The sequence below is a fragment of the Papaver somniferum genome, chromosome 4 (genome assembly GCF_003573695.1).
Source record: "Papaver somniferum cultivar HN1 chromosome 4, ASM357369v1, whole genome shotgun sequence".
Classification (NCBI taxonomy): Eukaryota; Viridiplantae; Streptophyta; class Magnoliopsida; order Ranunculales; family Papaveraceae; genus Papaver; species Papaver somniferum.
The window spans coordinates 41,025,562-41,048,042 of record NC_039361.1 but is presented as its reverse complement, the minus strand read 5'-3'; the positions used below and the strand labels follow the sequence as shown (position 1 = coordinate 41,048,042).

General features: G+C 37.2%; 3 protein-coding genes and 1 pseudogene across 3 annotated transcripts; 2 read left to right on the top strand and 2 right to left on the bottom strand.

Moving 5' to 3' along the window:
* The first annotated feature begins 2,078 nt into the window (after positions 1–2,078).
* On the top strand, positions 2,079–2,426 carry LOC113272400 (non-specific lipid-transfer protein B-like). Its single transcript, XM_026522240.1, has one exon. The coding sequence runs from the start codon at positions 2,079–2,081 to the stop codon at positions 2,424–2,426; it is 348 nt and encodes a 115-aa protein (XP_026378025.1).
* A 1,508-nt stretch (positions 2,427–3,934) lies between these two features.
* Positions 3,935–10,069, top strand: LOC113272399 (annotated as a pseudogene).
* A 654-nt stretch (positions 10,070–10,723) lies between these two features.
* On the bottom strand, positions 10,724–18,253 carry LOC113275256 (rDNA transcriptional regulator pol5-like). The gene is made up of 8 exons (XM_026524727.1): positions 17,560–18,253; positions 16,125–16,250; positions 15,834–16,031; positions 14,567–14,794; positions 13,299–14,444; positions 12,881–13,174; positions 12,318–12,771; positions 10,724–12,198 (listed from the first exon to the last, which is right to left on the bottom strand). Exons 1-8 carry the CDS (start codon positions 18,154–18,156, stop codon positions 11,033–11,035), a joined length of 4,209 nt encoding a protein of 1,402 aa, XP_026380512.1. The 5' UTR covers positions 18,157–18,253; the 3' UTR covers positions 10,724–11,032.
* A 590-nt stretch (positions 18,254–18,843) lies between these two features.
* LOC113275253 (protein BRICK 1-like) lies at positions 18,844–22,462 on the bottom strand. Its single transcript, XM_026524726.1, has 2 exons — positions 22,115–22,462; positions 18,844–19,094 (listed from the first exon to the last, which is right to left on the bottom strand). The coding sequence occupies exons 1-2, from the start codon at positions 22,251–22,253 to the stop codon at positions 18,973–18,975; spliced, it is 261 nt and encodes an 86-aa protein (XP_026380511.1). The 5' UTR covers positions 22,254–22,462; the 3' UTR covers positions 18,844–18,972.
* Positions 22,463–22,481: the final 19 nt, after the last annotated feature.

Below are 22,481 nucleotides of genomic sequence, written 5' to 3'. Positions count from 1 at the left end.
GGGGTATTACGAGATATATCCAGATATATATGCAGATGCATAATCTGTTATGCAGATGCATAATCTGTTATGCAGATGTACCATATTTATTATTCTAGTGTATCTGTTATATTTGTACATTACTTGGCTTGTACACCAAGTTATTTCCTTCCTGTTTTATCTCTGGTTCTTGTATATAAGACCAGGCACATGTATAATTCGTTTGTACCTTTTACCTTGATCCAATATACCATGACAAATTCTGTCACTAAGCAAATCACTTCCAAGATTCAACAAAGTTCAGAATTTATAGTCTAGCAAAACTAGAAATTCTCTTAGAATTTTCAACAACGAAAAAGAAGGAAACCAATCTATGAGAGAGGTACGGGGAAGAGAAGAGAAGGAAGAAGAAATCATATTTCTGTTTTTGCCTTCCGTTTGCTTTCTCTTATTTATAGAGTTCCAAAAGATGACAGTTAAGATGTTGTTTCTCCAACAGTTACAACGGTTCATGAAAGGGTACATACGAAGAGTTGTGCAACTTTTCAAATTCAATAACCGTACATATTTGAAAAGGTACAAACCATTCAAATCAAACTGCCACATACTCAGCCCTTTATGCTAGTCAGTTAGCATATAGTTTTCACTGTTACAATCTTTCAACAATAAACGTTTATTTATGTTCATAATATCTAGGGTAAATCCCGTTTATTATCGGGATACCCTTGTGTCTAGCCTATATAAATACAGGTTGTATTCTCCCTTTTCTACACACATTAATAAGAATTCTTCTTATCTCTCTACTTTCTCTGTCTTTTTTCTTTGTGTCACACTAGGGAAGACCTTTGATCCAAAATTTTAAGCAACTTTGTAGCCTAAACGAATCAAACGATTTATTTAGAGGGCCTGATTCGCCTGAATGAATTAAGTAAATGTTGGATAAAAGAAAAAACACACTAAAGCTCTGATTAACTTTCCTTTGGTGCATGGCTTGCATAGTTTTGTTTTGTTATTCAAGGGCTATGTTGTAAAAGGTGCTGGGCAAGGCGAGGCGCCAAGCCCAGCACCTAGCGCCCAGGGCACCCCAGGTGAGCGCCCGAAAAATAGAAAACACCAACAGCAAGCATAATTTGGCGCTGTAGTTCAAGGGAGAGTACAGCCATGAACATTGTACATTTTTTTGGGAGTTTATTTCACGTTAACACAGAAATATAAATTACTATTGTCAAGGAATGATGCCGAATCTTAAAGCACTCTTTCTACTAAAATATTAATAATAATAATCTCGGCTCATCTTTGATTTCATCGTTAATACCATAAAGGGAGTTCCACAACAGAAATAGCCATGGATATTAGCAATGACATTGGTAGGCAACAGGCAGCAGTCCTGCTTTTTTATGATGCTTCGAAAAAATTTAATCTTTACTTTCTTCTTTCTTCTGCTTTTTGAGAAGCAAGTAAGTACAAGCACTTGTTTTCCTTAAGGCAATGTATTTCAAAAATCGGGCCCTAAACGGAATGAAAAGAGTAGAGTTGGGAATGTCCACACTTGAAGTTCAACAGAAAAATCATGGTGAAACATTAGCATTAATGAATAATACATGATGACCGTGCCTGGCGTGGTGAACCTCTCATGGTGATATCTATGATGTGGTAAATATGCCTAGTAGAATTATCGGTCTGCACCAGTTTTTCATTTGCTCAACTGTAACAATATACGAAACAAAAAAATCAACCTCTGATGCTAAAAGCAGACCTTTGATACAAATGTAAAGGCAAATACAGGCTCCTGCAAATGTCTGCAACAAAAAAGCTCGGTATCTCCATAATGGAGAAGGCGCAACAAGAATAACAAACTCTTATCATGTTTGCCTTATCAAGAAACTAAACGCCAATTTAAGAAGCTGCATTAGAAGCCAAAACAGTGTAACTGATCACATCAAAGCTACCGTAAATTGGTTCAAAAAGATATTGCATGCTCATCGTTGTGGTCACTATATAAACCCCATAGCTCTTCTCCATTAAGCACAGCAAAATCAACTAGCAAACGATATATACACAGAACACATATATAGTACTCAAGTTCTCATAAAAGAAAGATGATGAAGGTGTTTCTCTGTGTTGTTATTGTTCTCGCTATGGCTCATATGATGGTTGAACCAACTCAAGCAGCCTTTACCTGTACGGATGTTGACAAGTGCCTTGTGCAATGCATGCCATACTTGGTCGGCACTGCAGCTGTGCCTGTTCCAGCATGTTGTGATGGAGTTAAGCAAATCAAAGGGATGGCAATTACCACAGAAGAGAAACGTCAAGCATGCGGCTGTGTTAAAGATGCGGCTAATAAGTACCAGAACATAAAAGAAGATGCAGCCAGTGGACTTCCTACCAAGTGTGGTGTTCCTCTCTCTTACCCTATCTCCAAAAACATTGACTGCAGCACGTAAGTTATCGATCATAATCAGTTAATTAACTTATCTTAACTTGTATATATCTTGCACACAGTCTCCAGAATTTCATAATATCAGCTTACTGAGCTGAGATTCTAAGGATATTCACTGATATTTTTCGCTTAGCACAAGAAATTTGATATACGTAGATACTAAATCTGAACTCTTTGGGCACTTGCAGGATCAACTAAAGTTGGAGATGCTTTGCTGGAAAATAAAAGGAGAAGAGAGTATCTGATGTCCCTGCAACTCTATCTCTCTAGACAAATGCTTTAGTTTATGGTTTTGGCTTTTTATGGAATTACTTTGTAATGGAGTTACGGTCCACTTGAACCATGTCTCATAGTAAAATATTATTGTATGAATAAAGTTCTGTACTAAGTCTGCATTGTAGACACTTTGATTTCTAATCTGAAAAATAAGTGCATTAGTGTGACATATATATTCCATACATATTGTTGGTTCTGGTATCATAAAAGAAAGATGCTTAACCAAAGGCAAACAGGATGATGTTTCCAATGCTGCAGCAAACTTGTTCGCAAATTAAATGTGACTGAAACGACAATGCAATTTATAATATGGTGGCTTCACCTTGACCTGCAGATTTTGACGCCGATGAGCTAAGAAACGCTTACATGTTGTTTCACAGTAAAACTGCTTCCTTGAGTCTTTTAACAACCGTTCCTTCTCCATCAATAAAATTGCTTGGAAAATTAGTGTGTCGTGGCGTAGAAGTATGTCCAAACTCATCAAAACTTATACCAAGCCAATCATAAACATCTCTATGAATCGCATGGTACTTGTCACAAATCTCCTGCGGGGTACAACCTTCCTCCATGGCTTCGGTAACTGTTCCATATTCATCAGTTCCGCCAACATGAATCACGTCATAACGGAGGCGACAACAGTGACGAGCAAACACATCAGCACTCAAAACACATCCAATGAATTTTCCCAGATATGAAACGTTATACACAGAAGGTGATGCCCTTGTAACCAAAACGTTTCCACGGACGGGAATTGGAAGTTTAGGTGCTTTACTTTCTTGGAGATCTTCCATCGGTATAAACTACGGCAAAAAAACTACAGGAACTTTGGATTTTCTTGTCAGAGAAGAGGGCAAACTGTTATCTTGATGTTGGAGAAACTCGTAACCTTAATATTATACAGTAACCGTGCATATCAAGGAAACGATCAGTGCTTCTAAACTGAGGAATTAGAGTGTGTAAACAAGTAAATTTTACTTGGTGCGGTGATTGGTTGGTTGTCTGGCAGAAGTTATGGAAAGAAGTTGTATATATATAGAAAGAAATACATGGTCAAAAGTGTACCGGTGGACCACGGGAACCATGTGCTCTTTCGGGCCGGGCTACAGGCCCATGGAATTTTGTAGTCACCACTCTTACATTCGAGTCTCCTGAGTTCCAAACAGAAGAAACTTCAGCACTTCAGCTTCTGTCTGTAGTTTTCTCTCTAGAAAACGAACTGAATAGAGAGGGAGAGAGATGTCGAGAGGTGGAGGAGTTGGGATTACAAACGCAGTTAACGTTGGAATAGCAGTTCAAGCAGACTGGGAGAATCGTGAATTCATTTCTAATATCTCAATCAATGTTCGATTCCTCATGAATTATGGTACTTTTCTTTCTTCTTTACTTGTTTTTTTCATATTTCATTTCCATTATTTGATATATATGTCTAGGGAATAAGGTGTGATTTATAGTCAAATTTGAGGGGACTCAGTTTGTTTGCATCATACTTTGTTATCTAGGGATTTTTAGTGCTGGAGTATTACAATTCACTACTTCACTGGGAAGATTTTGTTAGGGAGGTGGATTGGTCTTATCTTAGAATTAGAGAACCTGTTGTAGTGGCTCTAAACTGTCCAGAAATAGCTTCGTTACCAGAGAACCACATTTATATAGCTAATCAGCCACCTCAAGTTTGAATGTCTAAGGCAGAATTACATTCCCTCAAGCCAAGGAATGATTTTAATTTTTAGACGGATCCAAAATTTGAGAATATGAATGAATGACTAAGTTGAACAAGATTTGTGTGCAAATAATCATAGTACCGTAATGAGCACGTATGTTAATGTGTGCAAAATTGAAATGTTTCTTTTTCTTACAAATGCGAACTAGTACCTCCTCAAGTGTCTATCGTTAAGAACAGTTTACACCTAGTTTCATTTCCTATTAGTATTGGAGTTTTTTGGTTTCCTTAAAACTTTCTCACTTTTCGTATGTACATTTCTTTCACTTGTCATATTCATGGTTCTAGTGCTGAATAGCAACTCTAAAGCAGTTTGGTCAGAAGAAGTTTCCGTGCATTAATTTTTCATGACCTTGGTCATGCACTCCAACATATGCTCACTAAGGAAGATGAGGGGCTGGTTTCTGGTATTCAGGGGATAGAATGGATGCTGTTGAATTGGGTTCTCTCTCAGTTCATGAAGAATTTGTGTTACCAAAGGTGATGATAATTTTCAAATTATTGTACCTATTCTGTTATTTCCGAGACTACAATTAATGATTTTTATTATTCTTTTTAAGCGAGAAAATATATATTATTGAAAGGAAAGGGTTAAGAAAGATAGTCATATTGATTTAAAACAGAAATGAATTACTGTTAATGAACTTTCTTAAAGCAAATGTACGGGCCTTGTTAACATATGAACCGTTTCATTTATGCTATAGGGATACGTTGATGAGCCTTGCGAAACACTATGAAACTGGAGAGACGCTCCCAGAAGAAGTTTACTTGAAACTTCTTGCAGCAAGGACTTTCCATGCAGGGACACGGAGCCATAGTTGGTACAAATACATGTCCATTTAAAATTTATAGCCATTTCGGAGTCCTTAATATTGAGCCTCACATATTTCATGAAACAATCAGATTTGGAAGAGACATGTGATTCTTTTCATATATTTTAATGTTTGCAGATAGCATTTGCAAGTACAGATTTGGAGCTTCATGGGAGTTACATTCCTGGTGGGTCAGAATCTATGTTTGATATTGATTGAAGAGAGGGTGAGAAAACTCAAGTTATTGCACCACTGCCAAAGGATAGGTTTCTTTGTGGTTTTAGTCACATCTCTGCAGGTTTGGAATTTAAGTTATTTGAGGTTATTGCCTCAGTAGCTAGATTTCCTTATCTCCATCCATGTGTTTGAATATTTATTTTTGGATGTGGCAGGTGGATATGCAGAAGGATACTACAGTTACATGGTAATTTTTTTTTTCTTTTTGAATAGATAACTAGATGTGCAGATCTTTTGTCTAAATTAAGAACTTGCTAGTTTTATTTGTATCTAAAAATGTAAGTTGATCTAAGTTTACCCCTTATATTACTTGCTTAAACTTACTTATCTTAATTAAAATTTGCAGAGGAACTCCTTGAAAAGCTTCGAACTGCTTCTTGGAATGCGGCAGTTCAAGGTAGCATGACTTATTTACACTTGTTATTTTTCCAATATTGCATGTTTTGAAGGGATTTTTCTTCTGTTGCATTTTCATGTTTTGAAAGGTTTTTTTTTCTTTTGTGGTTCCCTCGCAAGTGTTAGGCTTTAAGTCCTTTATTTTATGCTCCCACTGTTAGAATCAGTTACAGAGTACTATTGAAGTATCTTTACGATTATTTATAGTTTACAAGACTTGGTATCTACTCGTAACTGAAATGTATATGATTTGGGCTGATTACGATTGTCATTTCCTGATTACGATTGTCATTTCCTTTAGTGCTACCTAGAACTGCAGCATGCCAAGAAGATTATACTCCCTCCATTTCAAAATAATAGGCTTGTTTATGTGCAAATTTGCACATACACAAGCCTATTATTTTGAAACAGAGGGAGTAGTAATTAGGATGGCACACCTTTTGTAGTCTGCAGAAAAATGCATGTCAAGTCGGAAACTTTCAGTTCTTTCTTAACTTGTAGAATTGTAAATTTCTATTTTGAATCTATGTATGAAGAACGAACTAACAGGTAAGCAAGTGCTTATCAAGTTGATGAAGGATTTGATTGAGTTCATTTTATTTTTCAGATATGGAAGACCTTAGAAAGTTCTCACAAGAGCAGGGTGCCGTAGAAGCCAATGATTTAAGTCACTGGGACCTCAGCTTTTGGAGTGAGAGACTGCGTGAGTCAAAATATGACATAAACAAGGTATGTGTAACAGGTCTCTCTGATTCTGTTTGAAAATTGCAGCAACTTATTTGGTGTTCATACTATTTGACTTTAGTTTATCTACTAAAGCTTGAACTGGTTGCTAGTCACTATTTTGATGTTTCACTAAGTGTATATATAGTATATACTGCTACCTTACATATTGTTGGTTCTTTTTTGATTTAGCCATGTAGCATTTAGAAGGGACATTTTTGGAACTCTTATATACGTTAGGTTCCTCTAGCATGATCAAAGTCTAGCGACTGGCTAACAGATCAGAAAGGGTAAACTGGTTAAGAAATAAAGGCTTGAAATTAGAATTTTCTTGGGCGCGAGTATTTTGTGATATCAATTAGCAAGTAGGCTCTGTAGTGCAAGCTTGATTGAAAATTAGTTACGAACATAGATGCTTGTTGTTTAACTTCGCTTGAATTATACAGGACGCCCATATTTTTCATTGCCAAAGGTCATGGATAGCCTTTTCAGCCTTGCAAAGACACTGTTTGACATTGATGTTGAGGCAGCTGATGGCTTAGCCCCGGTAATGTTTATGCACTTGTTTTGGATTTTCTCATGCTTACTAATTTGATTCCTGAGGCTGTAATACCATATATAGTTCACGTTTAAATGATATGTGACTGTTGTTTTTAGGTCTGGAATAATGATGTCAGATTCTACGGGATCAAAGATTCCTTAGGTAATCCCATTGCATATTTCTATTTTGATCCATATTCCCGTCCTTCTGAAAATGTGGAGGGCATGGATGGACGAGGTTGTTTCGCGAAGTCGTGCTCTTGCACGTGATGGTACCTCCGCTAGGTTGCATGTTGCTGATATGGTGTGCAGTCAATCACCCCCTGTTGGGGATAAGCCAAGGCTTATGACCTTCCGAGAGGTAACTCTCACAGACTTTTCGTTCTAGACAAGTATCAGATAAACTAAATTGACCCTTCACCTCTATTATTTGCCGGGTCTTTGTAAATCATGGTGCTGGTCTAACAGATAGCTAACATGGATAATTTTCAGGATTGATGAATTACTGCCAAATCTAACACACGGACATCTGACACTTCAAGGGTTGTACAAACACAATGCCTCAAAGTTCCTTTTATATAGTGTGGAATCAGAGACCATCATAGATTATGTGAACCTTAAATTGTGGTGTAGGTGTTGGGGGTCTATACAGATATTCCTATATATTGATAATCCATGTAGTGGACTGAACGTGCTATCTTAAAATCAGTGGATGAATTGCATTATTGAAACCCATGTTCAGATTTTTTCCATAAACCTTAATGAGGATATGGAAGTGTATCCGTTGACTTTCTTACTTGGTTTTCTCAGAGGTCTTGCTGAATGTTATAATCACCATAAATGCAGGTTGAGACTGTATTTCATGAGTTTGGTCATGCGCTCCAACACATGCTCACTAAGGAAGACGAGGGTCTGGTTTCTGGTATTCGGGGGATAGAATGGGATGCTGTTGAATTGCCCTCTCAGTTCATGGAGAATCGGTGTTACCAAAGGTGATTATAAAATTTCAAATTATTATACCTATTCTGATATTTCCAAGACTACAATAAATGATTTTTGTTATTTTGTTTAAGTGACAAAATATATATTATTGAAAAGAAATGGTTAGAAAAGATAGTCGCACTGATCTAAAACACGAGTGAGTTATCGTTTATGAGAATTCTCAAAGCAAATGTATATAACCTTTTCATTTATGCTCTAGGGGTACATTGATGAGCCTTGCAAAACACTATGAAACTGGAGAGACACTCCCAGAAGTAGTTTACTTGAAACTTCTTGCAGCAAGGACTTTCCGTGCAGGGATACAGAGCCTTCGCCAGGTCAGTTGGTACAAATACATGTCCGTCTTAAATTTATAGCCATTTTGAAGTCCTTAAAATTGAGTCCCCGATCCATCACGTATTTCCTGAAACAATCAGTTTAGTTTTGATAAAGATTTACCTAAGGACCATAATGTGAAGCCATGCCCTTAGGTATTGGGTCGACAGAATGGTGGTGATTGCATTTGTTACTAGCTAGGCTGGTAGACCGACAAACAGTTAGTGAAGATGGAGAGACATGTAATTCTTTTCATATTTGCAGATAAAATTTGCCAGTACAGATTTGGAGCTTCATGGAAGTTACATTCCTGGTGGGTCGGAATCTATCTTTGATATTGATCGAAGAGTGAGCGAGAAAACTTCAGTTATTGCACCATTGCCAGAGGATAGGTTCCTTTGTGGTTTTAGCCACTCTTTGCAGGTTCGGAATTTAACTTATTTGAGGTTATTCCTTAGTTGCTGGATATCTTCGTACACATCCATGTGTGTTAATATTTACTTTTGGACATGGCAGGTGGATATGCAGCAGGATACTACAGTTACAAGGTATATATATATATATATATTTTTTTTTTATGGTACATGGTAGATAACTAAATGTTCAGATCTTTTGGCTGAATTCTATCTAAAGCTTTAAATGATATATTTCTATCCCTTATATGACTTGCTTAAACTGACTTGTCTTAATAAAATTTTGCAGTGGGCAGAGGTGTTATCAGCTGATGCCTTTTCAGCATTTGAGGATGCTGGATTGGACAGTGAAAAGGTACGAGTGCTAAAACCTGTAGGATCATTAAAATTGTTATTCGTTCCATGTCTTAAAACTGCCTTCCTTTGAAACTATGTAGTATGTAAATAGCAGATAATTCTTATTTATATCAGTATCTTTGTTTCTTATTCCTAGTGTTAGAAATGGTTGCTTTGCAATCTGTTTGTGTCAAGAAACCTTGTGATGGTAGTATGGGTGTGAAGGTTGCAAAATTACTTAAATAACTTATACTTGCACATCTTTCAACAGGCTGTCAAAGAGACTGGGTGCAAGTTCCGTGAAACAGTTCTTGCTGTTGGAAGCAGAAAACCACCACTTGAGGTTGGTATTTGTATTTGCGATACAATATATATGCTTCATTGCATTTTCCTGTTTCTGTTGAATAGATGAAGTGTTTGTTACTATCATCCACCTGACGTCCGCCTTTAGTACGCTATATATACTTTTTCTTAAAAGATCTCTCTTTTGTTCGAGCTGCATGGATTTCACAGAATTGTGTTGATTTCAACTTCCACAGAATTTTTCTCCTTCAGTTTCTCCTAAATGAGTTGTATCTAATTATTATTATTTTCCCTGTCAGGTCTTTGTTCAGTTCCGAGGGGGTGAACCTTCTCAGGCACAATGGCTTATTAGTAGCAGCTACGGCGTCTGCTTAGATTGGCATCTCCCATCAATTTCTCTTTTTCATCATACATCAGAACTATACTCGAGAGTTGGGGTTGTGTTAGAAACCTTTTTATTTACTATCATTTTCCCAACAACAATCTCCTTATTGTCTTTTATTTTCTAGGCTTCAGCTTACTCTGGTGTATATGAATATTTAGCAAGTTTACAGAAAGAAAAAAGGGATATTGTTCAAACTGCTGCTAGCTCTACAAAATCGTTGATGCCATTTTCTATTGCTATACTAACACCATGTTTGTTTACTCCTGACTCATCTGAGTCGTCTGGATCTGAATCATCTGGATCTGAGTGAAATCACCTGACTCATCTGGATCTGAGTCGATATGTTTGTTTTGAGTCAGATCTGACTCATCTGACTCGGAAATAAGTGAGTCAGTGGTTTGGTCCCATGAGTCAGGGGTATTTTGTTACCTGACTCAAATGAGTCCGAGTCAGGGGTTATGTCTGAGTCAGAGGCCGAGTCAGCTGCAAACAAACAAGTTCTAAAAGTATGAATTTCTGCTGCTATACTAAAAGTATGAATTCCTCTTTCAGCAGAAAAAGTTCTGGTGTTTTGATTTCCGATCAGAAAAAGAAGTGGTGGCATGAGCCGATCCATGTTTCTGGTTCACAAATTGACAGGAATAGAATCATGTTGCATTGAGCTGAGATGCCAATGCAGCAGCAGCAACCTGGTTGTTACATTTTATCAAATTAGAAGTGACTGAACAGGAAACTAAATATCTCTGCCAAGAAATTTGCGAACAGGAAACTGAACAAGATGGTTTGCCCCTGCTAGTGGAATGAGAGTTTCAACACGTAATTGAAGCATCAAACAACAAAGAATAGTAACAAGAGAAACATTTCATTTCTGAACATATATCGTACTCTCACAGTTCCAAGAAATTAACAAATAACTGTTAAGAAAAATGATTCAGCAACAGATTGAAGTTACAAAGAGGCAAACCATATAGCACTACAACTAATATTATGGAACTAGTTTCCAAGCACTATAAAGCAGTAAGCTTACCAAATATTATCTTTCCAGTGGACAAGGTTTAATAAATCAAAGTAGCTCTTTACTTGCAACTTTCAATTTGGGAAGAAAATAACAACAAAATTTTCAAGAAGCATTAACAGAAAGGGACTGAATGCTCACTTAGCAGCACTGGTAGTACTACCAGCATTTTTTTTATGCTCTTTAACCTTTTTTACCTTTTTCGGTTTTGGTTTCAGTTCCTTCGAAGCCTCTTTCACTTTTGCTTGAAGTTCCTTCAGAGAGAGAAATAACTCTCCAGGCCGAGATTGCCAATCAGAGGCTTTCTTGGTTAAAACTTTGAGAACCTCCTTGATCAAATTAGGCTGAGATTCAGGAGCACCAGAGGCTTCTTTGCTTTGAGAATATTCTTTTTCTTTGAGATAATACTTGATCAAATTAAGCTGATACTCGCAAGCCTCCGAGTTTTCACAGCTTTGAACTTTGAGAAAATCATTCATCAATTTAAGATGAGATTCACTAGCATCTGTAGCTTCTTTGCTTAGAGCTTTTAGAAACTCCTTTATCGCATTAAGCATCGAAATTACCTTGAATATCTTGGCACAAGAACGACGAACTTGAGCTCTCCAAGACTGCTTTTTTGGCATATTGGTAATCAGCTTCCAAATCAATTCTGCTAATAATGGCATTTGAGCTATCAAGTCTTCCGCCAGAGGACTCTCATACTCCCCATCCTTTCTGGAAACCAGCGACTTCAAAATTACAGCAAACACCTCGAGTGCTTGGGCTTGCCTGAACTCCGATTTCGCACCTACACATTTCTCTAAGATGAATTTGAAGAGTTTATGCCCAAGCCACGTATGCCTTTGGAAAACCTCTTTTACGAAATCAGGTTTCAATCCGGACTTTTTAGAATCCAAGTACTCCATGAATACATGCTGGAAAAGTTCTACAACCCTTTCCAGTTCAGACTTGGAATAATTTCCCGCATGAATGATTTTCAAAAGCCAAAAGGTCGCCTGTTGAGAAAGAGATGTAACCATTTTGTGTCTGGCTAAAGAAGCCTCTTGCTTTTTCGTTGACACATCCACGGAAGAATTCTTCTTCTTGAATAGTTTCGCTGCCAATCTCAAACTTCCACTCAATAAAGATTCTAAAATAGAGAACTGAATATTTTCACCTTTTGGATATTCCTTTGACTTTAAAATTTTCTTCTGCAGAATTCCCCATATCCTCTGATCAAGCTGATCGTTACCATGGCTAGAATGTGGGCTCACAAATGCCCGGGCTAAGTATGAGTAAACTTTCACAACCTGGGGATTACCTGAGCAGCAAGAAAACAACAAAAGTATTACAATGGTGGACCATAGAAGCAAACCTACTAGGATTCTACCAGCTCATAAGTAAGAAGAATAACACTTGCCATTAGATGCAATTACTTGCCTGGATTTTCATGCAGGTAAATTTCAAGCAACGAGAGGACACGAAGTTTGAATGACACAAGCTGGGACTTAGCAGTTTCACCGCCAGCGAGCTGATTCTTCTTCTCCTTGAAAATTTTAACAAGATACGAGTCCATCCGAAACATTGCATCATCATCCATCCCGCTATCAGAATCATCGGAGTTATCAGCTAATTCTTTACTAGCAGCTGCCTTAATTCGGGCCGCTACTTCGGAGTCATCAGCAGAGTCATCACTGTCAACAGTCTCTTCTACCTCATCTTCATCATCATCCTCTGATTCTTCAATATTTAAGAAGTCTCCCTCCTCATCATCATCATCCTCATCGTCACTGTCTGCTGCCTGATGCCTGGCAGGTTTGAGATCTTTCCTTATTACCTGTAACATCCGAAGAAGACCGGCTTCTGTAATGTCATTGCAACAGTGCTTGAAAACCTGTACACAACAAACCCAAAAAGATTACATTAAGTGGAGAAAGTTACATAATTTAACCTGTATTCATTCTTTTGAACCAGTAAGTAGTATTTAACTTTATTCAACCTACCTGCTCAACAGCCAAACGCAAAGGAGGAGAGGATTGAGGTAATAAAGACAGAAGCGCATCCACTAGAACATCAAACAATTCTGGTTCTGCAGTCTCGCTATCATCCATAACAGCGTCCTCTCCCGACTCAAGAAAATCAGGAGAAGGATATAATTTCTGGCAACAGATAACGAGTTGAAAGGCAGCTTCAGAGAACTCCTCAGGTCGTAGAAGTACTTGGAGCAACAACTGTATGAGCAAGTAACGCAGAGCATGAAGTTTATCTGCATCTTTTCTGCGACCGGCATTTTTTACCTGCATTCAACAGGACACAAACTCAGAAAAGAAAATCTGTTTTCCTGGATATAATGGCACTGTATATTCTAAGAATCCAGGACATACAAAGGCCTCCTGACAACAGCAATCAGCAATAAATTACCTCTTGAGAAAGGTGAGTTTCCATTTCCTGCAATTTCTTGAATGCTTTGCCATCCTCTTCATTTAAGGGCCTAAAGATTGAAATAGAAGGGATATTGCATAGTGTACTGAGGAACCGCATGAAGTATAAACCCAAGTCATTTGGCTCAGAGATACTCAACGGAGAGGGTGAGTCTACTCCTTTCAGGGAGGATGAGGCTTCTCCTTTCTGAGTGTTTGCTAGTAACAACTGCAGCTGCTCTATACACAGCCGGCGCAGAGCAATCGATGTAGCAAGCTTTGGCCATTTAAACTTCTCCTGCAACTCAAATGATGTCACTTCGCAACCAAGGGATGCAGAAAACAAACCCTGAATGGCCAGAAATTTAAGTATCTCTTTCCGCACCCGAAACTTTGCCTCCATATCTAGTGTCAGGTCCTTGATAACCCTAGGAAGAGAATCTATAACCCAACTCTTTAAAGAATCTTGGTCCCCCATTAGAGCAGAATCTCTATCCTCAATTGAGCCCATGTCGGAATTGTCATCTGTTGTCTGGCTCTGGTCCGAAGGTTCTTCTGATGCCGCTCCTTCATCCACAAACATGCTAACCAAATTTTGGACAAACACCATGCAACCAGATTCTGAATTGAACTCTCCGACCAAATCTTTGACTGTTCTAGTTCTGGTTATGCAATCAAATCTTCCATTGCTGTGTTTCTGTAGGGCCACGACAACTGCGATTCGGCGATCATCATCATTCTTCACCCAATCAGCTATCTCCTTCAAAAAACATTGTGCACTCTTATATAGCCAGGCACTTTGGGTTGAGAGGATATCCATCAAACAGTGCACTAGCTTATGAGAGAAGACAATTTGGATACACGATGCAGGCAACCTTGGTAAGAGAAGTAGCACAATACTGAAAGCCAAGTTTTTTCGATCATGGGAAGATAGAAGCAGAGATCCTTCTATAACAATCTCGCAAAAACATCGAAGATTCTTTACGACCTCTTCCTCCGAAGAACTAGACTTGCGACTCTTTTTATGCTTTTTGCTGGAACTTGAACTGGAAGTTACATCTTCCTCTTGTGCTAATGTATCTGGGAGGAGTACATTTATTAAAACAGGCCACAGACTGTGAATTCGAGGCTGACAAAAGGTTGATTCCTACAAGATTCACAAAATAAGGTCAAGACTGACGAACTCTATTCTTCTCCCTGGCACCTAAAAGACCAACTATGCTTATATTTTCTACACATCTATATTTGCAGGATAAGCTTTTGGAATACCTTAAAGCATGGGACGAGAGAGTTCAGATGCTCAGCGGTAAACATCTTGTCCGGGCCAAATGGTTTTGGCAAAAGTCCACCGAATATATCACTGTCCGAAGAAATCTTTTCTCTTAGCTTCAAGGCTAGAAGTAATGCTTCAGGATTTCCAACCTCCATTGCATGTTTGAACCACTCCATCATGCCTGGCGCTTCAACAACATGACTAGACAATGCTACAACAGGCAACTGCAAGACCAGAAAAGTGTTAGTGCATTTTATAAGAACAAGCTAAACAGACGAACATAATTGTGCTCACATAACCCAAGGAACAGAACTGGAGTAAAATTTGCAGTACATGACAAAAAAGAAAACTTTTGGCTGCTGCAACTTTAAACAAAATGCACAAGTGAGTGTCTAATCAGCTAGAGTGACTTAAATCTGTCTAACAAAAGTAAAATAAGCCCTGCATAATCTTGTTCAAAGCATTGAAAACCATTTTTGTTTGACAGGTGAGGTTTAGAGTGACAGCCTTCAATAAACTACCCATCATAAAAGTTGCAATACATAGATTTACTCTTCAACTTCAGAATGCTCCTCCAGTCTTGTTATGCTTATGTTTAAACGAATTTAAGTTTTCCAAAAAAAAACAGAACAGCCATCACATCACTAACATGTAACAACTGATCACCTTTTCGACTCACACAACAGAACAAGACTGAAGCAGAGACCAAACCTACTGAACAATCCAAAAACTAGGCTGAGGCAGAGACCAAATCTATTGAACAATCCAAATATGGATAAGTCTTCTCTATCAGGGTTGCAAGCACCACCTTGATCTCATACAATGGACTTGAACCTCAAGAACAACCCCAATATCCCTAGTACTAATATCAATACAGGATTATCATTCTGTAAACATAAATCTATAAGACAGAGGAAATTACAATAAAAAACAAAAGACAGGGATACACATAATTGAGTAGCTAAACGCGAGATTGGTAGGAAAAAAAATCGCAAACTGAAACATAAAAGAAAAACAAAAGAAAAATTTACAAACAAGGATTCACTACATTAGGTTAAAAGGGAACACAAAGAAAAATTCAACAGAAGTACTTTCTCTTCAGTAAAAAGAGGCTCTAAAACATTGATAACCTATTTTACAGGATAGAACACAAAGAGTTAGATGCATGAAATTCTCGCACGTTACACATAGAAAACAAGAAGAGGCAGTCAGATGAAATGAAATCTATTTTCGTGGATAAATGCTGAAAACAGAAACGTCTACCTTTTCAGCTAAATCCAAAATCAGAGAGACAGCTGGTTCTCTCAAGTATCGTTTCTTAGAAGCAAGAGCGATAACCAAGCTAGTAAATTGTTTAACACAAGGTGTATCGTTATTAGAGATCCATTCTTCGGCTACACGTCCTGATCTTGCAACAGCACCATAAGCAAAGAGTCGACCCAATAGGTAGTCCTTTGCTTCCTAAAAATTCATAGATAAAAAATCTCAAAAATCTTTCTCACATGTAAGACAATATCAACCTGATATTATTGTTCAAAGACAGAAAGTCATTACCTGTCCCTTCATTGATGAATTAACTTCTAGTATATCCATTATTAACTTCATCAACGCATCCAATTTGATATCAGAAATTGTTTTAAGAACAACAGTCAACCCCAACGCAAAGCCTTGTCTAGCACACTTCATACACAACACAGAACATCAAACATGCCACAAGTCAGTAACAACTAACAAAGTAGAATGAAAGAGAAAACAAAAATTCCTGAAAAGAACCCAACATTTGTGGTTCAAGAAAACAAATCATTTTCGTATTAAAACTAATTGGCCGTAGATAATAACTCAACCCAATCCTTGTCAAATTTTCAGCTAACTCTTTCAAAAGAGATCTGTCTCTCCTAGTATAGTCACACTATTGTCTAAAGTTCATAATCCCTGGAACTGGAAACTCAATGCTTTCACTGAAGAATAATGACACCCATGAGACGGAATAGAAGGGTTCCAAAAACACATGAATGTAGCCAAAGATTGTAACAAGAAGAGTTGTATCAACATCGTTGAAGCATATAATATCTAGTCGTTATGCTCTCTCAATCAGCAAATACACATAACATTGGCTCCAAATAAACAAAGAATTGACAGAAGTGACACATGGAATCGCCAAATTGTCAATAACAGCATCCACTAAACAGTTTTTGTTTGCAAAGATGACAGATTGAGCCTTGAAACAAAGTGGCTGACCATTCAATATTTACTGTTACGGAGTAAATAGACATGCTAATCACGCACAAAAAAATTAAGAAACATCGAAGCCGAACCAGGATGCACCAACAACCAACAAAGAAACGAGGACAGTTGTTATCTCAAAGCATACACATTCACACTATAACCCACTCGGGAAACAACACCTATGTGATAAGGTCTCAATGGTTCTCCCTTCCTACAGCAGAGGCTGTAAGACATCAAATCAAGACCTTAGACAATTTTTCAACACAATGCTCCAGTAAGTCATGATTACGTTACTAATATAGTCAAAGCTAACATTCACAGAATACTGTAACCATTTAAATTGAAAATCCCTGCTAAAACATTAACTTAACAATACCAATTAACAGTAATTTCTCCCCATCATTAAAACAAAAAATAATAAGGCTGTAGCTTAAATAGGTAAGTTGTTGTATAAAAATGCAACAAATTTAGTGATGGTACCATGAGCCAACTTCTTAGCAAAGACATCAACAGGGAGATGCTAGTATTAACATAAATACTGATTACCAGGGAAACTACAATACTGATGATTCTAGTACAAGGACATTGGACTTGAATTACATAAAAACATGCCAGTTAACTAAAAGTTCTTGTTATCATGTATGGTGCAATTGAATTTCCTTGTTTATGTCATAAGTTCTAATTAACTAAATTCAACACAGTAAAAATCACTCAATTAGGCATTAAAAGGCCTTGCTGAAGAACCTGAAATCATTTTGCATACCTCTCTAGAAGAAGAAACTCCCCGAATAAGACGTCGAATAGCATATCTCAGAGAAGAAGCACAATTATCCAACCCATCTTTCTTTTCAGCTTCTAATTGAGACCCATCACCACCACCACCATCAGCAGCCCCTTTCTTGTCCACCAAATTATACTCCTTTTGAACATCTCGCAACTCTGTAACTAATGTTTCAGTTGCTGCTTCTCTAATCGATGAACCAACAGATGCTAAATCATTAAAAACACTTATATGGAACACTGGTTTCGAACTCGATGATGAGGCAACGGCCGCATCAGTGTTTGCCTGCACTTTGGGAACTTTGACCTTTTTTTCTTCAGTTTTGTGTCTCTCTTTATCCATTTGCTTTCTTTTCTTTCTCCTTTCCATGGGTTTTACAGATACAGGAGCTGCTGGTGATGGTTCTGCAACATCTTCTTTTGTTTCCAATGATTTCTTTTTCGGTTTTGGAGTAATGGATTTAGGTTCTTCTTGTTCATCACCAGAATCATCATCATCTGAAGTGAGAATTAGATCTTCTGATTCTTCCATTATTTCATCATCAGAACTTGATTCAGAACTTCTCTTTTTACTACCCATTTTCAGCTCGGAATTCTTCTAATCTAAGGAAAAAAATTAATTGAATCGAAAAATATTGCTGAAACCAGCCGAAGAGATTAGGGTTTTAGAGTTAGAGTTATGCCCAATGAAGTGGGCTAGGGTTTATAAGATTTTATTATTTTGTATTTTTATTTCCCTAAAGTGAAATTCCTACTTTAGCCTTTTCTCCGCTAAACCGTCTGTGTTTTTTTTAATCTCCTGAATTACCCTTTGAGGCGAAAGCCAAACTTGCTGGGCGAAGGCAAAGTGACCTGGGAACAAAATTCAAAATGACTTGTGAAAACAAATCTTTGCTTATGGCTTCGCAAATTATTTTTAAAATCAGGCTAAATTGAAAAAAATAAAAGTAAAACTTTTCCTGAAATACAGGTAGAACTACTTTTTGTTTCAATTGATTTTGCTTGCCTCTACAGAGTGAGACTTTTTTAAAAATTTAAGTGGGAAGGCTCAATTGATGATGATGCTATCCTAGCCAAAGATAATGACAGTCAAGTACAAGGAGTTGGTACCAAGATTATGCTCAAGCAGCTCAATCTATCTCCCGTTGAAGCTGAGAGTATCCTGTTGGCAGCACAATTCGCCAGGAACGATGCTTTGAGCTTAATCAGGTTTCTGTGAGATCGGTTAGAAGCTATGATGGATCATTTACTTTCTGGAAACAACAAACCCTCGAAGAAAATTTGATATGAATACTAAACTTGGATACACAAAGCGCAGTGTACAAATTGAAGGGATGCTCATGTATTTATGCTCCGTTCTTTTTTACAAATCGTTATTGCATTGTCATAAATTACATCATGTAAAAAGAGATGGGTTGGCTGATGCTGTGCCAACTTGGACTTCCAGAAGTTCCAGACGCCGCTCCAGGGTATCGAGCTTCTCATTCAAGGATGCTAGCTTGCTTTTTGTCGTTGCCTCTGAAATGAAGGAAACGTAAGGACTCAGTTTTACATAGATACAAAGAAAGATAAACACATAGCAGCGGCAGATATCAGCCATTAAGTAAACTGAAGTTTGGGACAGTCGACGCAAAAATAGTTCACATCCCAACAAGGAACCATTTAAGGCCATGAATGATAAAACCATATAAAACCCATAAGAGCTTCAGAGAAAGGGCACCTCTAGATTCAAAGACGAACGAAAAGAGTAAATAAAATGAAATTGCCTAGTATTGTCTTATAAGTAATACTGTTGAACATGTGACTATTACCTCTACAAATGGTGTTTTTCCAAAGGGAGTTTGTCTGCTGCACTACTAATGGCTAAGTACATATATCTCTGTAATAAGAGTCTGGTCGTTTGTGTTGTTGCATTCAAATCCGTTCAGCTCTTCATAGTTTTCTTCGTTATAGTATTGAATGAAGTTTAGTAAAAACTGAAAACTGATAAATACACTGGATGCATCCTAGCTCAATCTGCTAAAGGTAAAATAAAGCATTGTAGATACCTTAAGCAAGTTCAGTAATTGGGTTCTTCCGTTTCTTTACATACGAGACGAGATATAGTACATTATATAGAAACTCATGCATATTTTATACAGTATAATACTACTCATTTGAAGATGTTTCTTTGGGTATTTTGCTGTTGATTTCTAGCTTTCTTATAGATAGACTACTGCTATTACTACTGGGTATCTCAAAAATTGGCAGCAACTTCCTTTGAGCAAAATGCTCTAGGATTGTTTATTCAGCACTAGAACCATAAACATGACAAGTGACAGAAATACATGTATGAAAAGCGAGGAGGTTTAAGGAAATAAATAAAAGTAAAAAAACTCCAACACAAATAGGAAATCAAACTGGGTCTAAGCTGTTATCCACAGTAGACAATTGAAGCGGTACTGGTTGACAATTATAACTGAGAGAAACATTTCAAGTTGAAACAAGAAATCATGAATAACAATTCAGTGCACTCATCTTGTTACACCCATTATGTGCTCATTATGGTACTGTGATTCTTTGCACACAAATCCTGTTCATGTTATATCAATCACATTCTCAAGTTTTGAAACTGTCTAAAAGTTAAAATCATTCCTTAGCTTGAGAATGTAATTCTGCCTTGGACATTCAAACCTAAGGTAGCCGATCAACTCTGGTTATCTAGTAACGAACCTAGTTTTGAACATATTCGGTTAATTACAAGAGGTTTTCCAATCGGTTCTGTAACCCTGAGTCATTAGACCAATCCACCTCCCTAAATCACTCCCATAATACAAAATCCTCGCAGTGAAATAATGATATTTTTAATACTCTTAAAAGTTAACACTAAAATCCCTAAATAACAAAGCATGATGCAAATAAACTGAGTCCCAATTTTGGCTCAAAATCAGGACTAGTATCACCATTTTATTCCAAATCTTGGCATTACAATATTTCGTTTCCACCTTTCTACCCTAGATTTATAGAATGGAAATGAAAAATAAAAAAGTAAAACGCAAGAAAAGAGGTACCAAAATTGATGAGGAACTGGAATAGTCAACGCAAAGAAAAACAAACGCATAGCCTGGCTAAAGATCAAGTAAACTGAAGTTTGGGACAGTCAACACAAGATTAGTCCACATCCCAATTAGGAACCATTTAAGAATTGGATGGTTTGGGCCATCAATGATCAAACAACATAAAATCCATAAGCTGAGAAGGACATCTCTAAACTTAAAGACTAATGAACAGAGTAAAGAAAAGGAAATTACATTGTATCGTCCTGTAAGTAATACCATTTTCTTCCAAAATCACGTGTCAATATATTGTTGTACTATTGTACATGTGATTATTTACCTCTGAAATGGTGCTTCTCTAAGAGACTTTGTCTATTGCACTTCTGTAATAAGAATTTGGTCATTCGTGGTGTTGCATTCAAAACCCTTCGGTTCTTCACAGTTTTCTTGGTTATGGTATTGAATGGAGTTTAGTAAAAGCTGAAAACTGATAAGTACATTAGATGCGTCGTAGCTGCTAAAAGTAAAATAAAGCATCGTTGCTACTTTCAGCAGTTGGGTTCTTTCATCTTTTTACATATGAGACTAGAATTACATTATATAGATAAATTATACATATTTAACATAATATTACTCATTTGAAGATGTTTATTCAGGTCTCTTTCTGTTGCATCTAGCTGCCTTACAGTTAAACTACTGCTACTCATAATGGCCAACTCAAAATCCTTGATTCGCAGCAACTTCCTATGATGAAAACGCTTTAGGGTTGTTACCTTGTTATTCAGCACTAGAACCCTGATATGACTAGTGAAAGCATACATATGAAACGCGAGGAAGTTTAAAGAAAACAGAAAAACTCCAACAGTAACAGGAAATGAAACAGGGTCCAAACTGTTACCAATAATAGACACTTGAAGCGTACTAGTTGGCATTTGCAAGTGAAAGAAACATTTCAAGTTGAACCAAGATATAATCAATTACAATTCAGTGCACCCATGTTGTTACCCTGATCCATTATGCGCTCGCTATGGTGCTATGATTCTTCGAACACACATCCTGTTCAACTTAAGTCTGTAACTGTCTAAATATTAAAATCATTCCTTAAGCTTGAGGGAATGTAATTCTGCCTTAAGACACTCAAACTTGAGGAGGCTAATTAGCTCCATAAATGTGGTTATCTTGAAGGAACCTAATTTTGGACTTTTTGAAGCCACCAAAATAGGTTTCTAACCCTAAGATAAGACCAATCCACCACCCTAACAAAATCCTCTAAGTGTAGTAGTAAATTCTAATACTCCAATAATAAAATAAAATCCCTAAATAACAAAGTATGATGCAAAGAAACTCAGTCCCCTCAAACTTGACTCAAAATCAGGACTAGTATCAACCCCTTATTCCAAATCTTGCCATTACAGCATTTAATCTTCACCTTCTTCTTCCCTAGATCTATATATCAAACAATGGAAATGGAAATGATAAAATGAAAAAGCAAAGAGGAAATACCAAAATTGATGAGGAAATCGAAGAGACGACGAACATTGATTGAGATATTAGAAATGAATTCACGATTCTCCCAGTCTGCTTGAACTGCAATTCCAACATTTACTGCGTTCGTAATTCCAACTCCTCCACCTCTCGACATCTCTCCACCTCTCTATTCAATTCGTTTTCTAGAGAGAAAATAAGGCTTATTACACATACAGTGTATTACTATATTGATTGATTGCTTGTAGATCTGGTTTGTTTATCAGAGAATTTCACAAGACCTTTGTTTCCTTTCCAGAGGGAAATAGAAGCTGAGGAGGTTTTTGTTTGGTGATGAACTGAAGGAGTCGACTCAAAGTAATTAGTGACTATCACGAAAAAATTC

Excerpts from the sequence above, each read along its gene's own strand:
- LOC113275256 (XM_026524727.1), bottom strand. The coding sequence starts at position 18,156 with ATGGGTAGTAAAAAGAGAAGTTCTGAATCAAGTTCTGATGATGAAATA. Across the intron at positions 16,251-17,559 it reads GAGTTTCTTCTTCTAGAGAG|TGTGCTAGACAAGGCTTTGC; the intron begins GTATGCAAAATG and ends TTGTGTATGAAG. Across the intron at positions 14,445-14,566 it reads CTCTCGTCCCATGCTTTAAG|GAATCAACCTTTTGTCAGCC; the intron begins GTATTCCAAAAG and ends TGAATCTTGTAG.
- LOC113275253 (XM_026524726.1), bottom strand. The coding sequence starts at position 22,253 with ATGTCGAGAGGTGGAGGAGTTGGAATTACGAACGCAGTAAATGTTGGA. Across the intron at positions 19,095-22,114 it reads CGATTTCCTCATCAATTTTG|AGGCAACGACAAAAAGCAAG; the intron begins GTATTTCCTCTT and ends CCTTCATTTCAG.
- LOC113272400 (XM_026522240.1), top strand. The coding sequence starts at position 2,079 with ATGATGAAGGTGTTTCTCTGTGTTGTTATTGTTCTCGCTATGGCTCAT.